Source organism: Vulpes vulpes, chromosome 12 (genome assembly GCF_048418805.1).
Source record: "Vulpes vulpes isolate BD-2025 chromosome 12, VulVul3, whole genome shotgun sequence".
Lineage (NCBI taxonomy): Eukaryota > Metazoa > Chordata > Mammalia > Carnivora > Canidae > Vulpes > Vulpes vulpes.
This window is the reverse complement of record NC_132791.1, coordinates 98,545,705-98,559,592: the sequence shown is the minus strand read 5'-3', so window position 1 is coordinate 98,559,592 and position 13,888 is coordinate 98,545,705. Positions and strand designations below refer to the sequence as shown.

General features: G+C 37.3%; 1 protein-coding gene and 1 pseudogene across 1 annotated transcript; both read right to left on the bottom strand.

Annotated features, from left to right (window-relative positions):
- Positions 1 to 12,379: 12,379 nt before the first annotated feature.
- On the bottom strand, positions 12,380 to 13,409 carry LOC112907390 (ribosomal protein eL42-like; annotated as a pseudogene).
- LOC112907389 (large ribosomal subunit protein P2) lies at positions 12,658 to 13,120 on the bottom strand. Its single transcript, XM_025982610.2, has one exon. The coding sequence runs from the start codon at positions 13,070 to 13,072 to the stop codon at positions 12,725 to 12,727; it is 348 nt and encodes a 115-aa protein (XP_025838395.1). The 5' UTR covers positions 13,073 to 13,120; the 3' UTR covers positions 12,658 to 12,724.
- Positions 13,410 to 13,888: the final 479 nt, after the last annotated feature.

The following is a 13,888-nucleotide window of genomic DNA, read 5'->3' as shown; positions in this document are numbered from 1 at the left end:
AGGTGCCGCTCCATTTTCTCTTCTTATAAGGACACCAAGTATATTGAATTAAGGGCCCACCCTAATCCAGGATGACTTCATCTTAGCTTAGTTACATCTGCAAGACACTATTTCCAAGTCAGATCACATTCTGAGGTGTGAAGAGTTAGGATCAACGTATCCTTTCAGGGGACACGATTCAACCCACAACAACTAGTCTGCTTTTATGTCTGCTACCCTGAGTAGCCCACCTCCGCCCTCACCCCACTTTCAATTTTGGGACACAAACCTTTGCTTGCTTTTCTAAAGGAATAAGGAAAATACTTCTCATTTTCCGTTATGAGTATGCAGGAAAGTGAGGCACAGCTTATTTTCAGAAAAAAATTATAAATAACCACTACAATATTTTTATAAAATTGAAAATGTATTTATTATTTTTGATGAGTGTAAGTGGAACACATAGCCATTATAAGAGTTCAATTTAGAAACAGCAGTAGCATATAAAATAGATTTGTCTTCTGATACAACAGAGGAGATAAAAGGAAAGAATAAATTGTTGATGTGGACTAGGTTATTGAAACCAAACCTTCTGAAAACACCTAAAATTTTGGATAAAAGATTCTTCCTTGACGTCATCAAAATTTTGCCAAGATGTAAAGAGAGGAAAATTTTCTATTTAAAAAAAAAAGATTTTGGGATCCCTGGGTGGCGCAGTGGTTTGGCGCTTGCCTTTGGCCCAGGGCGCGATCCTGGAGACCCGGGATCGAATCCCACATCAGGCTCCCGGTGCATGGAGCCTGCTTCTCCCTCTGCCTATGTCTCTGCCTCTCTCTCTCTCTCTCTGTGACTATCATAAATAAATAAAAATTAAAAAAAAAGATTTTATTTATTTGTTAATGAGAGACAGAGGCAGAGACAGAGGCAGGGAGAAGCAGGCTCCATGCAGGGAGCCTGATGTGGCACTGGATCCCGGGTCTCCAGGATCACACCCTGAGCTGAAGGCAGGTGCTCAATTGCTGAGCCACCCAGGCGTCCTGGAGAGGAACATTTTCTAAAGGAAAACAGGAGCCCAGGAAGGTAAACAGAGCACATAAGCCTCTTGGGTTCTCAGGGCATTCACTGGGGCCGGTAAACTTGATCTTTGACTTTGATGGCCTCAGAAGGTAACAAAAAGCAAATCTGCGGTCAGCCTGAGAAAGGGAGACTGTCCTTACATTAAGATGGGGGCAAAAAGGGCTAGATCATGAGGTAAAGTGAATCAGAAGTGAACTTTCACCAAGTATCTATAAGAAAAGTTGCCCTAAAGCTGAACAGAGGTGACATGGAAGGCAGGGAAGTATATCCCAGAAATGATGATACTTAGCCCCACTCATGGATTTGCAGCATAAATTCATTTCTCCTGCATGGTCAAAATTATTTAAGTCTTGAGTTACTTAAAAATTATTGTGGTACAATCACTTTGGAAGGATCTTTTTATTTGGTAGTTTCTTTTTATTTTTTAAAAAGTTTATTGGTTAAGCGTCTGCCTTCAGCTCAGGTCATGATCCCAGGGTCCTGGGAGTGAGCCCCACATTGGGCTCCCTGCTCAGCGAGGAACCTGCTTCTCCCTCCCCCTCTGTCCCTTCCCCTGCTTGTACTCTCTCTCTCTCTCTCTGTGAAATAAAGACACAAAATCCTAAAAACAAACGATTTATTAATTTGAGAGAGTGTGGACATATCGCAAAGCAGGGGGAGGGGCAGAGGGAGAGAGAGCGATAAATCCTCAAGCCAACTCCCTGCTGAGCAAGCACAGAGCCCGACTCTGGGCTCCATCCCAGGCACCTGAGATCATGACCTGAGTGGAAATCAAGAGTCAGACACTTCGATGACTAAGCCATCCAGGTGCCCCTAGTTGCTTAGAAAGTTACCCTTGTATCTACCATACCATCCAGCAACTCTACCCTCAGGGTAGAAATATCTGTCTCTTAGGCCTCAAAAAGATGACCACGAAAAATTTTTCATGGGCAGGACCTAGCACACACACACACAAAAAAGTGTCATAGATACACTGTATCATGGACAGAAATATAAATTTGTAGAAATAAATTTGCTAAGACTTTAAATGGTAAAGTTATCATAGATTATAAAACAGTCATGTTCATTATGTTTAAAGAAAAAACTGTGTGAGGAATAGATTACTATTAAAGGTGACCTGGTAAATGTAAAGAAGAACCAAATAGAATAAGAAATGGAAAATAGAAAAACTTTAAAAATTTGATGGATATGTTTAACAGAAGACTCAACTCTACTGAAGAGAAAATTAGTCAACTGAAAGATCAGAATAAATGATCCAGCATGTAGAACAAAGAAACAAAAATGTACAAAATATGAAAGAAGAGTTAGAAAGTGAGCTCTCAGATGTCTAACTGGAGTTTCAAAAAAAACGAAAATAAAAACAAAACAGAGAGAATGAGAACAGTAATATTTGAGATGATGGCTGAAGCTTTTCTAGAACTAATAAAAGATCAATTCACAAATTTAAGAAATCTTAAGAAAGAGAAATCCTTATCTAGCTTCATATGAATAAAATAATAAAATAACAATAAAATAACATCAATAAATTGATGAAAGACAAAGACAAAAGGAAAATCATAAAAGCACATATATTCAAAATACAGAGTGAAAACAGATTTCTCAAAAACAATGTGGAAATCAGAAGACAAAGTGCTGAAAGATTAGAGCTGTCATTCTTACATTGTGTAGTCAATGAAAGAGAAGTTTTCAAAAATGAGCTTGTAAAAAAAAGCATTTTCTGATAATGAAAACAGAGAATCCATTTTCAGCAGGTCGTCACTAAAGGAAATTTTAATGAATATATTTCAAGCAAAAAGGAAATAATCCCAATGCAAGATCTGATGTATAAGAAAGAATAAAGACAGTGGTGAGTATCTGGTGAGCCTAAATAATCAGTAAACAAATAATGACGATATCTAGTGGGATTTGGAGAACAGGATACAGTTAACGTGACAATAACATATAAATCAAGAAGAAAGCAAACGGAATGATAAAAATTCTAAAAGGACAAAAGAGAAAAGCATTTAATAGATATTTCTATATTGAATCTCTCTATTCTAGGTACATTGTGTGAGTGGAATTGTATAATCTTTGCATCTAGCTTATTTTATTTACCATAATATTTCCAAGGTTCATCCATATCGCAACACGGTCTAGGTTTTCTTTCCCGTTGAATAATATTTCATTGTGGGTATATATGGATTTTATTTATCCATTCGTCTGTCGATGGGCATTTTTTATTGTTAACTATTATGAACACTGTGCATCTTATTTTTAAGTTGAAAATATAACTGTAGATTTAAGATGAATAATACGTAAAATTGGCATATTTATATATGATCACTATTATGGCAATAATTAACACCTCTGTCACACTACATAATTATTTCTTTCCATGGTCGAAATCATTAAATTCTAATCTCTTAGCAAGTTTGGTGATTATAATACAATATTGTCTATATTCACACTACTGCACATTAGATCTCTAGGACTTATTTACTACTTCTTTCAAGTTTATACCCTTAAAGAACTTCTGTCCAATATCTCTACCCCTACACCCTGATAATGACTATTTTATTCTGTTTTTATAAGTTTGGCCTTTTTGGATTCCACAAATAAGTGATACCATATAGCACTTGCCTTTCTCTGCCTCACCTCACTTAGCAAAATATCCTCAAGGTCCACACATATTACAAAAGGCAGGATGTCCTTCTTTCTCATGGCTGAATAATTCCATTGTATTATATACGATTATCTTTATCCTTACCCCACTGATGACATTTAGGTGGTTTGCATAACTTAACTATTGTGAACAACACCTTAATAAGTAGTAATATTTGAGTAATATTTGAGATATAAATATAGGAGTGCATACATCTCTTCAATATCCTGGTTTTCATTTCCTTTGGGTGTATACTCAGAAGTGAAATTGCTGAATTAATGGTAGATCTATTTCTAATTCATATTGTTTTCCATAGTGAGTGAACAAATTTACACTTCCATCAACCATGTACAAGGGCTTCCTTTTCTCCACATCCTTGACAATACTTATTTTCTCTTATGTTTTTTTTCCTTATGTTCTTGAAGACAGCCCATTCTAACAGGTGTGAGGGAATATCTCATTGTGGTTTTGATTTGCATTTCCTTGATTATTAGTGACAATGAGTGTCTTTTCGTGTTCCTGTTGGCCACTTGAATGTCTTCTTTGGAAAACTAGTTCTTCTGCTTATTTTTAAATCACATTGTTTTTGTTGTTGAGTTCTATGAATTCTTTATGTATTTTGGATGTTAAACCTTTATCTGAAATTTCTCTCCCATTCTGGAGGTTGCCTTTTAATTTTGTTGATTGTTTCTTTGGTTGTGCAGAAGCTTTTAAGTTTGATGTAGCCCCAATTTTTTTATTTTTGCTTTTGCCGTTTGTGTTTTGGTGTCATACCCAAAAAATTGTTGCCAAGATCAATCTTGAGAAGATTCTTCCCTATGTTTTTTTTTCCCTAGGATTTTATGTTACCACGTCTTATATTTAAGTTTTTGATCCATTTTGGGTTAATTTTTGTGAATGATGTAAGATAGAGATCCAAATACAGTCTCCTGTATGTGTTTATCCAATTTTCCCAACATCATCTGTTGAGGAGATTATCTTTTTCACATTGGGTGCTCTTGACTCCTTTATTGAATATTAGTTGGCCATATATGCAAGGTTTAATTCTGGAATCTCTCTTGGTTTATGTGTCTATTTTTATGCTAGTACCATACTGGTTTTTTAAAAAATATTTTTATATATTTATTCGTGAGAGACAGAGAGAGAGGCAGAGACACAGGCAGGGGGAGAAGCAGGCTCCATGTGGGGAGCCTGACGCGGGACTTGATCCCAGGACCCTGGGGTCAAGCCCTGAGCTGAAGGCAGACGCTCAACTGCTGAGCCACCCAAGCATCCCAATACCGTTTTTATTACTATAGTTTTGTAGTATAATCTGAAATTAGGAAGTGTGATACCTCTGGCTTGGTTTTTCTTAGGATTGCTTTGGCTATTCAGGGTCTTTTGTAGTTGCACGAAAAATTTTAGATAATTTTCTATTTCTAGGGAGAATGTTATTAACATTCTGATAGGGATTGCACTGAATCTGGCTAAATCTGGACATTTTAACAATATCAGTTCTTCTATTCCATGTATACAGGATCCCATTCCGTTTGTGACTTTTAAAATTTCTTTCAGCACAGTCTTGTAGTTCTTGTATAGATCTCTCATTTCTTTGGTTAAATTTTTTTTCTCTTATGCTACTGTGAATGAGATTTTTTTCTTTTTTTCAGATGCTAAATTTTTAGTGTACAGAAATGTAACTAATTTCTGTGTGTTGATTTACATCCTGCAACTTTACTGAAATTGTTGGCTAGTTCCAACAGCTTTTTGGCTGGGTTTTTGATATACAAAATCATTATCATTTGCAAGTAGCAATAATTTTCTTCTTTCATTTCTTTGTCTTTCCTAATTTCTTTACCTAGGATTTCTAGCACTATATTGAATAAGAATGGTGACAGTGGGCAATCTATCTTATTCCTGATCTCAGAGGAAACACTTTCAATTTTTCACTATTGAGTATAATGTTAGGTGTGGGTTTGTCATAAAAGGCCTTTATTATGTGAGGTATGTTCCTTCTATAGCCAAACTGTTGAGGATTTTTATCATGAAAGGATATTCTATTTTGTCAAATGCTTTTTCTGCATTTATTGTGATATTTGTGTAATTTTTATCTTTTATCTTATTTTTTTTTAATTTTTATTTATTTATGATAGTCACACACACACAGAGAGAGAGAGAGAGAGAGAGAGAGAGAGAGAGGCAGAGACCTAGGCCGAGGGAGAAGCAGGCTCCATGCACCGGGAGCCCGACGTGGGACTCGATCCCAGGTCTCCAGGATCGCGCCCTGGGCCAAAGGCAGGCGCCAAACCACTGCGCCACCCAGGGATCCCCCTTTTATCTTATTATTGTGATGCATCACATTTATTGATTTGCATGTGTTGAACCATACTTGCATCCGGGGATAAATCCTGCTTGGTCATGGTATGTTATCTTTTTAATGTGTTTTTGAATTTGGTTTGCTAATATTTTGTTGAGAATGTTTGCATTTATATTCTTCAGGGGTATTGGTCTGTAGTTCTCTTGTAGTGTCCTTATCTGCCTTTGGTATCAGGTAATGCTGGCCTTGTAGAGTAAGGTTGGAAATTGTCCCAACTCTTCAATATTTTGGAAAGGTTTACAAAAGATTGGTGTTAATTTTTCATTAAATGTTTCATGAAACCATGTGGTCCCAGGGTTTTCTGTGTTGGGAGGCTTTTGATTACTGATTTAGTCTCTTTACTCATAATTGATTTGTTCAGATTTTTTATTTATTCTGATTCAGTGTTGGTAGGCTGTATGTCTCAAGGAATATATCCATATCTTCCAGGCTATCAAATGTGTTGGCATATAATTTTCGTAAAATTCTCTTATAATCCCATATATATTTTTTAATTTTTTTATTTATTTATGATAGTCACAGAGAGATAGAGAGAGGCAGAGACACAGGCAGAGGGAGAAGCAGGCTCCATGCACCGGGAGCCCGACGTGGGATTCGATTCCGGGTCTCCAGGATCGCGCCCTGGGCCAAAGGCAGGCGCCAAACCGCTGCGCCACCCAGGGATCCCATAATCCCATATATTTTTGAAGAATCAGTTGTGATATCTTTTCTTTCATTTCTAATTTGTTTGAATCTTCCTTTTTTTCTTAGTTTAGTGTTTATCTTTTCGAAAAAAATTAGCTCTTAGTTTTGTGTATCCTTTCTCTTATTTTTCTGGTCTCCAGTTAATTTATTTCTGCTCTGATTTTATTATTTTCTTCCTCCTGCTAACTTTGGGCTAATTTGCTCTTTTTTTTTTTCTATTTTCTTGAGACAAAGTTAGAATGTTCATTTGAGATCTTTCTAATTTCTTAAATTGTTTTTTAGCGAGAGAGTTAGTGAGCATGAGGGAGGGGCAGGAGGAGAGGGAGAGAGAATCTTAAGCAGGTTTTACACCCAGCACTGAGCCTGACCCAGGATTTGATCTCATAACCCTGATATCATGACCTAAGCCAAAAATCAAGAGTTGGACGTTAGCTGATTAAGCCAACCATGTGCCCCTCTAATTTATTTTCTTTTCTTTCTTTCTTTTTTTTAAAGATTTTATTTATTTGAAAATGAGAGAAAGAGAGAGTGCATGAGCAGGAGGGAAGGACAGAGGGAGAGGAAGAAGGAAACTCCTTGCTCTGCAGGGAGCTGACTGTGGGGCTCAATCCCAGGATCCCTGAGATCATGACCTGAGCAAAGGCAGATGCTTAACCCATTGAGCTACCCAGGCATTTCCCCTCTAATTTCTTTTTCTTTCCCTTTTTTTTTTTTAAGATTTTATTCATTTATTCATGAGACACACACACACACACACACACACACACACACATACACACACACACACAGAGGCAGAGACACAGGCAGAGGGAGAAGCAGTCTCCATGCACTGGGAGCCCGAGGTGGGACTCGATCCCGGGTCTCCAGGATCACACCCCGGGCTGAAGGTGGCGCTAAACCGCTGAGCCACCCAGGCTGCCCTCCCCTCTAATTTCTTAATAGATATATTTATTAGTATAAACTTTCCTGTTACAACTACTTTTGCAGGATCCCATAGGATATATGTTCTTTTTCCATTTTTATTTGTTTCTAGATAGTTTTTTATTTTCCCTTTTTGTCCTCTTTGATCCTTTGGTCATTCAAAATGTGTTGTATATTTTCCATCTTTCCTCTCATTGTTAATTTCTAGTTTCATACTGCTGCTGTAGATAGAAAAGATAGTCTGTGTGATATTAATATTCTTAAATTTGCTAAGACTTGTTTTGTGTTTTGTGTCCTACCATATGATCTATCCTGGAGAATGTTTCATGTGCATTGGGGAAGGATATTTATTTTGTTGGTTATGAATAGAATGGGTGATATATATACATATATGTATTTATATATACATATATATGTATTTGGTCCGATTATGGTACAGTTTCAGTGTTTCTTTGGTTTTCTGTCTGGATGATCTATTTATTGTTATACATGGGGTTTTGAAGTCTCCTACTTTTATTGTATTATTCTCTCTTTCTCACTTCATATCTGTTATTATTTCCTTAATATATTTAGGTGCTTCAATGTTGGGTGTGTATATATTTATGAGTGTCATATTGTGATTGACATATGGATCCCTTTATCATTATATAATAACTTTCTTTGTCTCTTGTTACTGTTTGTGGATTAAAATTTATTTTGTCTGATGTAAGTATGGCCACTTCCACTTTCTTTTGGTTTCTACTTGCATGAAATATCTCTGTCACTTCATTTTGAGCCTATTTGTGTCTTTAGAGCTAAAATGAGTCTTTTATACGCAGCATACTATTTGGACTTATTTTTAGCCCTCTAGCCACTTTATGACTTTTGATTGGTGAATTCAATCCATTTATACTTTGAGTGATTATTTAGTATTATCATATATAATATAAATGATATATAATATAATTACTATTATTACTATTGCCATCTTATTGTTGGTCTTCTGGCTGTTTTTTTTTTTATCTCCATTGCTTCTTTCTTTCTGTTTCTCCCTACCTTTGAAAAAAAAAATTGGTGGTTTTCCATGATGGTATGTTCTGTTTCCCCCTTTTTTAAAATTTTTTTTAAAATTTATTTATGATAGTCACAGAGAGAGAGAGAGAGAGAGAGAGAGAGAGAGGCAGAGGGAGAAGCAGGTTCCATGCACCGGGAGCCTGACGTGGGACTTGATTCCGGGTCTCTAGGATCGCGCCCTGGGCCAAAGGCAGGTGCCAAACCGCTGCGCCACCCAGGGATCCCTGTTTCCCCTTTTTTAATGTTTTGTGAATCTATGCTAGATTTTTCCTTTCTGTTACCATGAAGATTAAATAAAATATCTCAGAAATAAGCAGTTAATTTTATGCTAATAGCCACTTATCCTCATTCACCAAAAAGACCACCTTTTCACTTCTTCCTTTCTATATTTTTTATGCAACAATTGATCTCTTTTTATGCTGTGTATTTGTTAACAAATTATAATAGCTTTAGTTGGTTTTAATAATACTCTTTTTTTCCTTTATCTGCCATAATATAGTTATGTGGTTAGCACATCATTCTACTATACAGTTACATTTTGCAAAATTCCATCTTTACCAGAATGTTTGTATTTTAATGTTTTCATGTATTTTAGTATGTTTTCTGTTGCCAATGAGTGTCTTTTCATTTTGGCTTATAGAAACCCCTCTGAACATTTCTTGAAAGTCAAGTCTAGTGGTGGTGAACTCCCTCAGCTTTTGTTTATCTGGGAAAGCCTTTATTTCTCCTTCATAACTGAGGAGCAACTTTGCCAGATAAAGTATTTTTGGTTGGAAGTTTTTATCTTTAACACTTTTAATATATTATTCCAATTTCTCCTGGCTTAGAGAATTTCTGCTGAGAAATCCACTAATAGCTTAATGGTGGTTCCTTTGTAGGTTACTTTCTTTTTTTTTTTTCCCCTGGCTGCCTGTAAGATTCTTTCTTTATCATTAATTTTTGGCAGTTTCACTAGAATATATCTCAAAGGAGTTACTTTGCATTGAGATAATAAACTGTTCTATTAACTTATTGAAATTGTATGTCTAATTCTTCCCCAGTTTTGGGAAATTCTCAGCTTTTATTTCTTTAAATGAATGCTCTACCCACTTCTTTCTCTTCTGTTTTTGGTACATCAATTTTTCTTATATTCCTCTTTCTGATAGAATCTGTTAGCTCTGATAGGTTTCCCTCACTTAAAAAAAGCCTTACTTTTCTTTCTTCTTCTAAGCTGAATTATTTCTATATTCCTATCCTCTAAGTCATTTATCTTTTCTTCGAGCTGATCTCCTTTGTTACTAATGCTCTTGATTGCATTCTTTATCTCATTCATTGAATTCTTCAATTCCAGAATTTCCATTTGATTCTTTCTATAATTTCCATACTTTTGGTAAAGAACTTATCTGATCATTTTTTTTCCTCTTGATTTCATTGAATTGCCTTTCTGAGTTTTCTTGCAGCTCATTGATCAGTTCCTTGTACCAGAAACTTGCTGGTGATTTATGACCATTATGGATGGATCCATAGATGCCAAGAGGCATGAGAGGAGCTACTAAAGCCCCTACAGGAAAGAATTTTGGGCAGGAGTAGCACCAATGGGAATGCCTGTTATATTGTAATTTGGACAAATCATAGAGACTTTTTGTAGAAAGTATCATGTAAGGTGGGCTGATTTGTGAATAATAGCATAAATGGGCTTAGGTAAAATTTATAAATGAGGACTATGTTATCTCCAGAATCTGAAAAGACCTAAATAACATTGGGCTTATTTTAATGTGGGTGCTTAGAGTGTCAATTATTTCTTGACAGTGTCGGGCATGGAATAGCTCTTGATTTATCAATTTTCAAGAATTTAACCAAGATAGTGGGGCCTTGTAATATGCGGGGCAGTGGTCCATGCCATTTTTGTGAGCTCCTCTGTGAATATTTGTACAACTTGAAATGAGTCTATCAAATAAATTTCCCCAGAGGAGGATGTCATTCATATGTTATAGCTGTGCTCTTGGAGAAAGTTGGATGTGGTTAAGATCTTGCCTGCAAAGATTCCATGGTTTAAACTCTGCCCAAATCTCTCACTAATCCCCAAATCATGTATGTGCATTATGAACACAGACTCCAAAGAACTCCAGCAGCTAAGACTGAAGAAACTGAACTGAGATTTGAGCTGAGACAATCAGTTTGTCCCAGTTTGCCCAGGACTTTCCTATTTTATATCTGAAAGTCCCACTTACCAGGAATCCCTATCAGTTCCAGGCAAATTGGGATGCTTGGTCACCCTAGCTACTTACTCAAAAGACTGGGTTTGCAGTTTGAACCTGGTAATAACTGCCTGCTAAAATAAACAAAGAAACAAACACACAAATAAACAATCACACTTCAGGAAGAGTATAATAAAATCCTGAGTTTCCACAACATAACAATCATAATGATTAAGATACAATCCCAAACTACTATTCATGTGAAGAAATAGTCAAATGTAATTCATTTTCAGAAAACAATTACTGGAGACTAACACTCAAGGTGGCCAAATTTTTGGAATTAACAGGCAAACATTTAAAAACATGTATTTGGGGACACCTTGGTGGCTCAGCAGTTAAGCATCTGCCTTTGGCTCAAGGCATGATCCTGGAGACCCTGGATTGAGTCCCACATCAAGCTTCCTGCATGGAGCCTGCTTCTCTCTCTGCCTGTGTCTCTGCCTCTCTCTCTCTGTGTCTCTCATGAATAGATAAAAATCTTTAAAAAAATGTATTAACTATACCCAATTTTATAAAAGAAAATACAGTCACAAAAAATGAAAAGATAGGCCATCTCAGAAGGGAAATAGAAACTATAAATTAGGGGCCCCTGGGTGGCTCAGTCAGTTAAGCATCTGCCTTTGGCTTGGGTCATGACCTCAGGGTCCTGGAATTGAGCCCTGAGTTGGCCTCCCTGCTCATCCGGGAGCCTGCTTCTCCCTCTCCCTCTGCCTCCTCCCTGCTGCTCATGGTCATGCTCTGTATCTCTCTCAAATAAATAAAATATATTTTAAAAGGAACTATAAATAAAAATGGAATAGAAACTCTGTCTTGACGATAAGTCAAAAAAAATTTTCCAATCTGAATAACACAGAGAAAAAAAGATTAAAAAATAATGAACTATCTAATGGATCTCTGATACAACACTAAGAAGTGATAGAAATAGAATCCTAAAAAGAGGGGGTAGAGAAAATGAGTCAAAAATTTTTTTCAAGTTTGATGAATAAACGATCAGGTCAGTGAGCGTTACCGTGCTCACTGTTGTACTTCTTCTCAGTGGTCTTAGACACATGCATTTTTTTAATTAACAAGAAAATATTATTTTAAACAATTAGAAATGAAATCACTTAAAATGGCTTTTGCTCCCGGTGTTTTAACAATTTTTCTTTTGTTGGCAAGCCCCATACTTTTAGTCAGATTGGGTGTTAATTATCATGAAACCCTGAAGACTTTCATGTATTCACATGTTAGAATTTACAAATGGCCGATAACTGGCATTCACTGTGGTGTATACCCCATTAGTCCCCTACTCACATTTTCTGTCCCCTGTAAGTGACCGATGGCTCCTCCTTTATTTATTCATTCATTCATTTGTTCATTCATTCATTTAGAAGTGAACATAACCTCAAGATTTTATTGTCTTTATTGTCTTCATAATATATCAAAATAAGGAGCTTAGAAGTGGATCACTTGGCCTTCTCTCTTCTTATCTCCTCCCAGTTCCAAATGCTTGCATCTCTTAATAACCAGCATTCTCTTAGATCTGCAGATTGTGTGTGTGTGTGTGTGTATATATGTGTGTATTTTTTTAAACATGTTCTTTCACTTTTTTTCCTCTACTTTGGCTTTGCAAATTTCAGTCTGTAGAGCCTGAAATTAAATCCTATTTTATAATGTCCAATTTTTTTTTTTTAATTATAAGTTGGATCCAAAGGGTATGTAGCATTTTGCTATTTTTTTTTTTTTTTTTTTTTACACAAAAAGGGTTTTATTTGCCAGTGGGTGGGGGTGGGCAGGACCCTAATCAAATAAGCCGAATCCCATGTCGTCGTCTGACTCCTCGGACTCCTCTTTCTTCTCGTCTTTCTTTTCCTCCGCTGCGGCTGGGGCAGCACCAGCAGCAGGAGCTGCAGACCCTGGGGCGGCAGACACGGCCACAGCCCCACCAGCAGGCACACTGGCCAACTTGCCAATACCCTGAGCGATCACGTCCTCGATGTTTTTCCCGTTGAGCTCGCTGATGACCTTGTTGAGCCGGTCATCGTCCGCCTCGATGCCCACGCTGTCCAGGATCTTCTTGATATCCTTGGCGCTGGGGGAGGTGTTGCCCCCGAGGGCGGCCAGCAGGTAGGAGGCGACGTAGCGCATCTCGGCGGCGGAGAAGCCTCACGCGTGCGACCTCGGCGGCGTCAGGGACGGAAATGCTTGCATCTCTTAATAACCAGCATTCTCTTAGATCTGCAGTTGGGCTCAATATATTCAAGCCTCAAGTACAGTATATTCAAGTACAGTTTTCTTTGTAATTTTAGCTTTTTTCCAGAAAGCAGCTTAGTCTGCCCTCCATGGCCACTCTGCTTCCTGTCAGAATGCCACCTTCCCTGGGCATAAAGAAGATCTTTGCCTTTCTCGTGCTGTGTCACTTTATGGGGTTGGTTCTGTCACACTTCCTGTACAAAGTCCAGCAGGTTTTAGGAATGTTCACCATGTTTGTGAGAGCGCTGTCTGTGCAGAAAGCTCCTCCATTATCTATAACTTTCTCCTTGAGCAGATACAGTCGTATCTTTAGGACTGACATAGGCTTCAGGCCATGGCGCAGTAGGGGTGAGGAGGCCTCTTCCCATGCTCTTCCGATGTGTGGTCTGGACTTTGCCAAGTTGTTAGTGTTTCCAAGCACGATCGGTGTAACTACAAGAACCTTGGTGGGGGCTGCTCATAATTATAACCCATATTGTTTGTTTATTCACTCACTTAAAAAATATTTATTGAGGTCTTAGTAAGAGCCCAGCTTTGTGCTAGGTGCCATGAATAACAGCAAATGCTCAGACTTGACACTGGTATAGCACTAGTTATGTGCCAGGTACTATTCTAAGTGCTTGACATATATTAACTCAGTGAATAAGCGGGTCCTTGATTCAGGAGAAATACATGCATACTGTGTGGTAAGGACAGTGACAAAAATTGGTA

Excerpts from the sequence above, each read along its gene's own strand:
- LOC112907389 (XM_025982610.2), bottom strand. The coding sequence starts at position 13,072 with ATGCGCTACGTCGCCTCCTACCTGCTGGCCGCCCTCGGGGGCAACACC.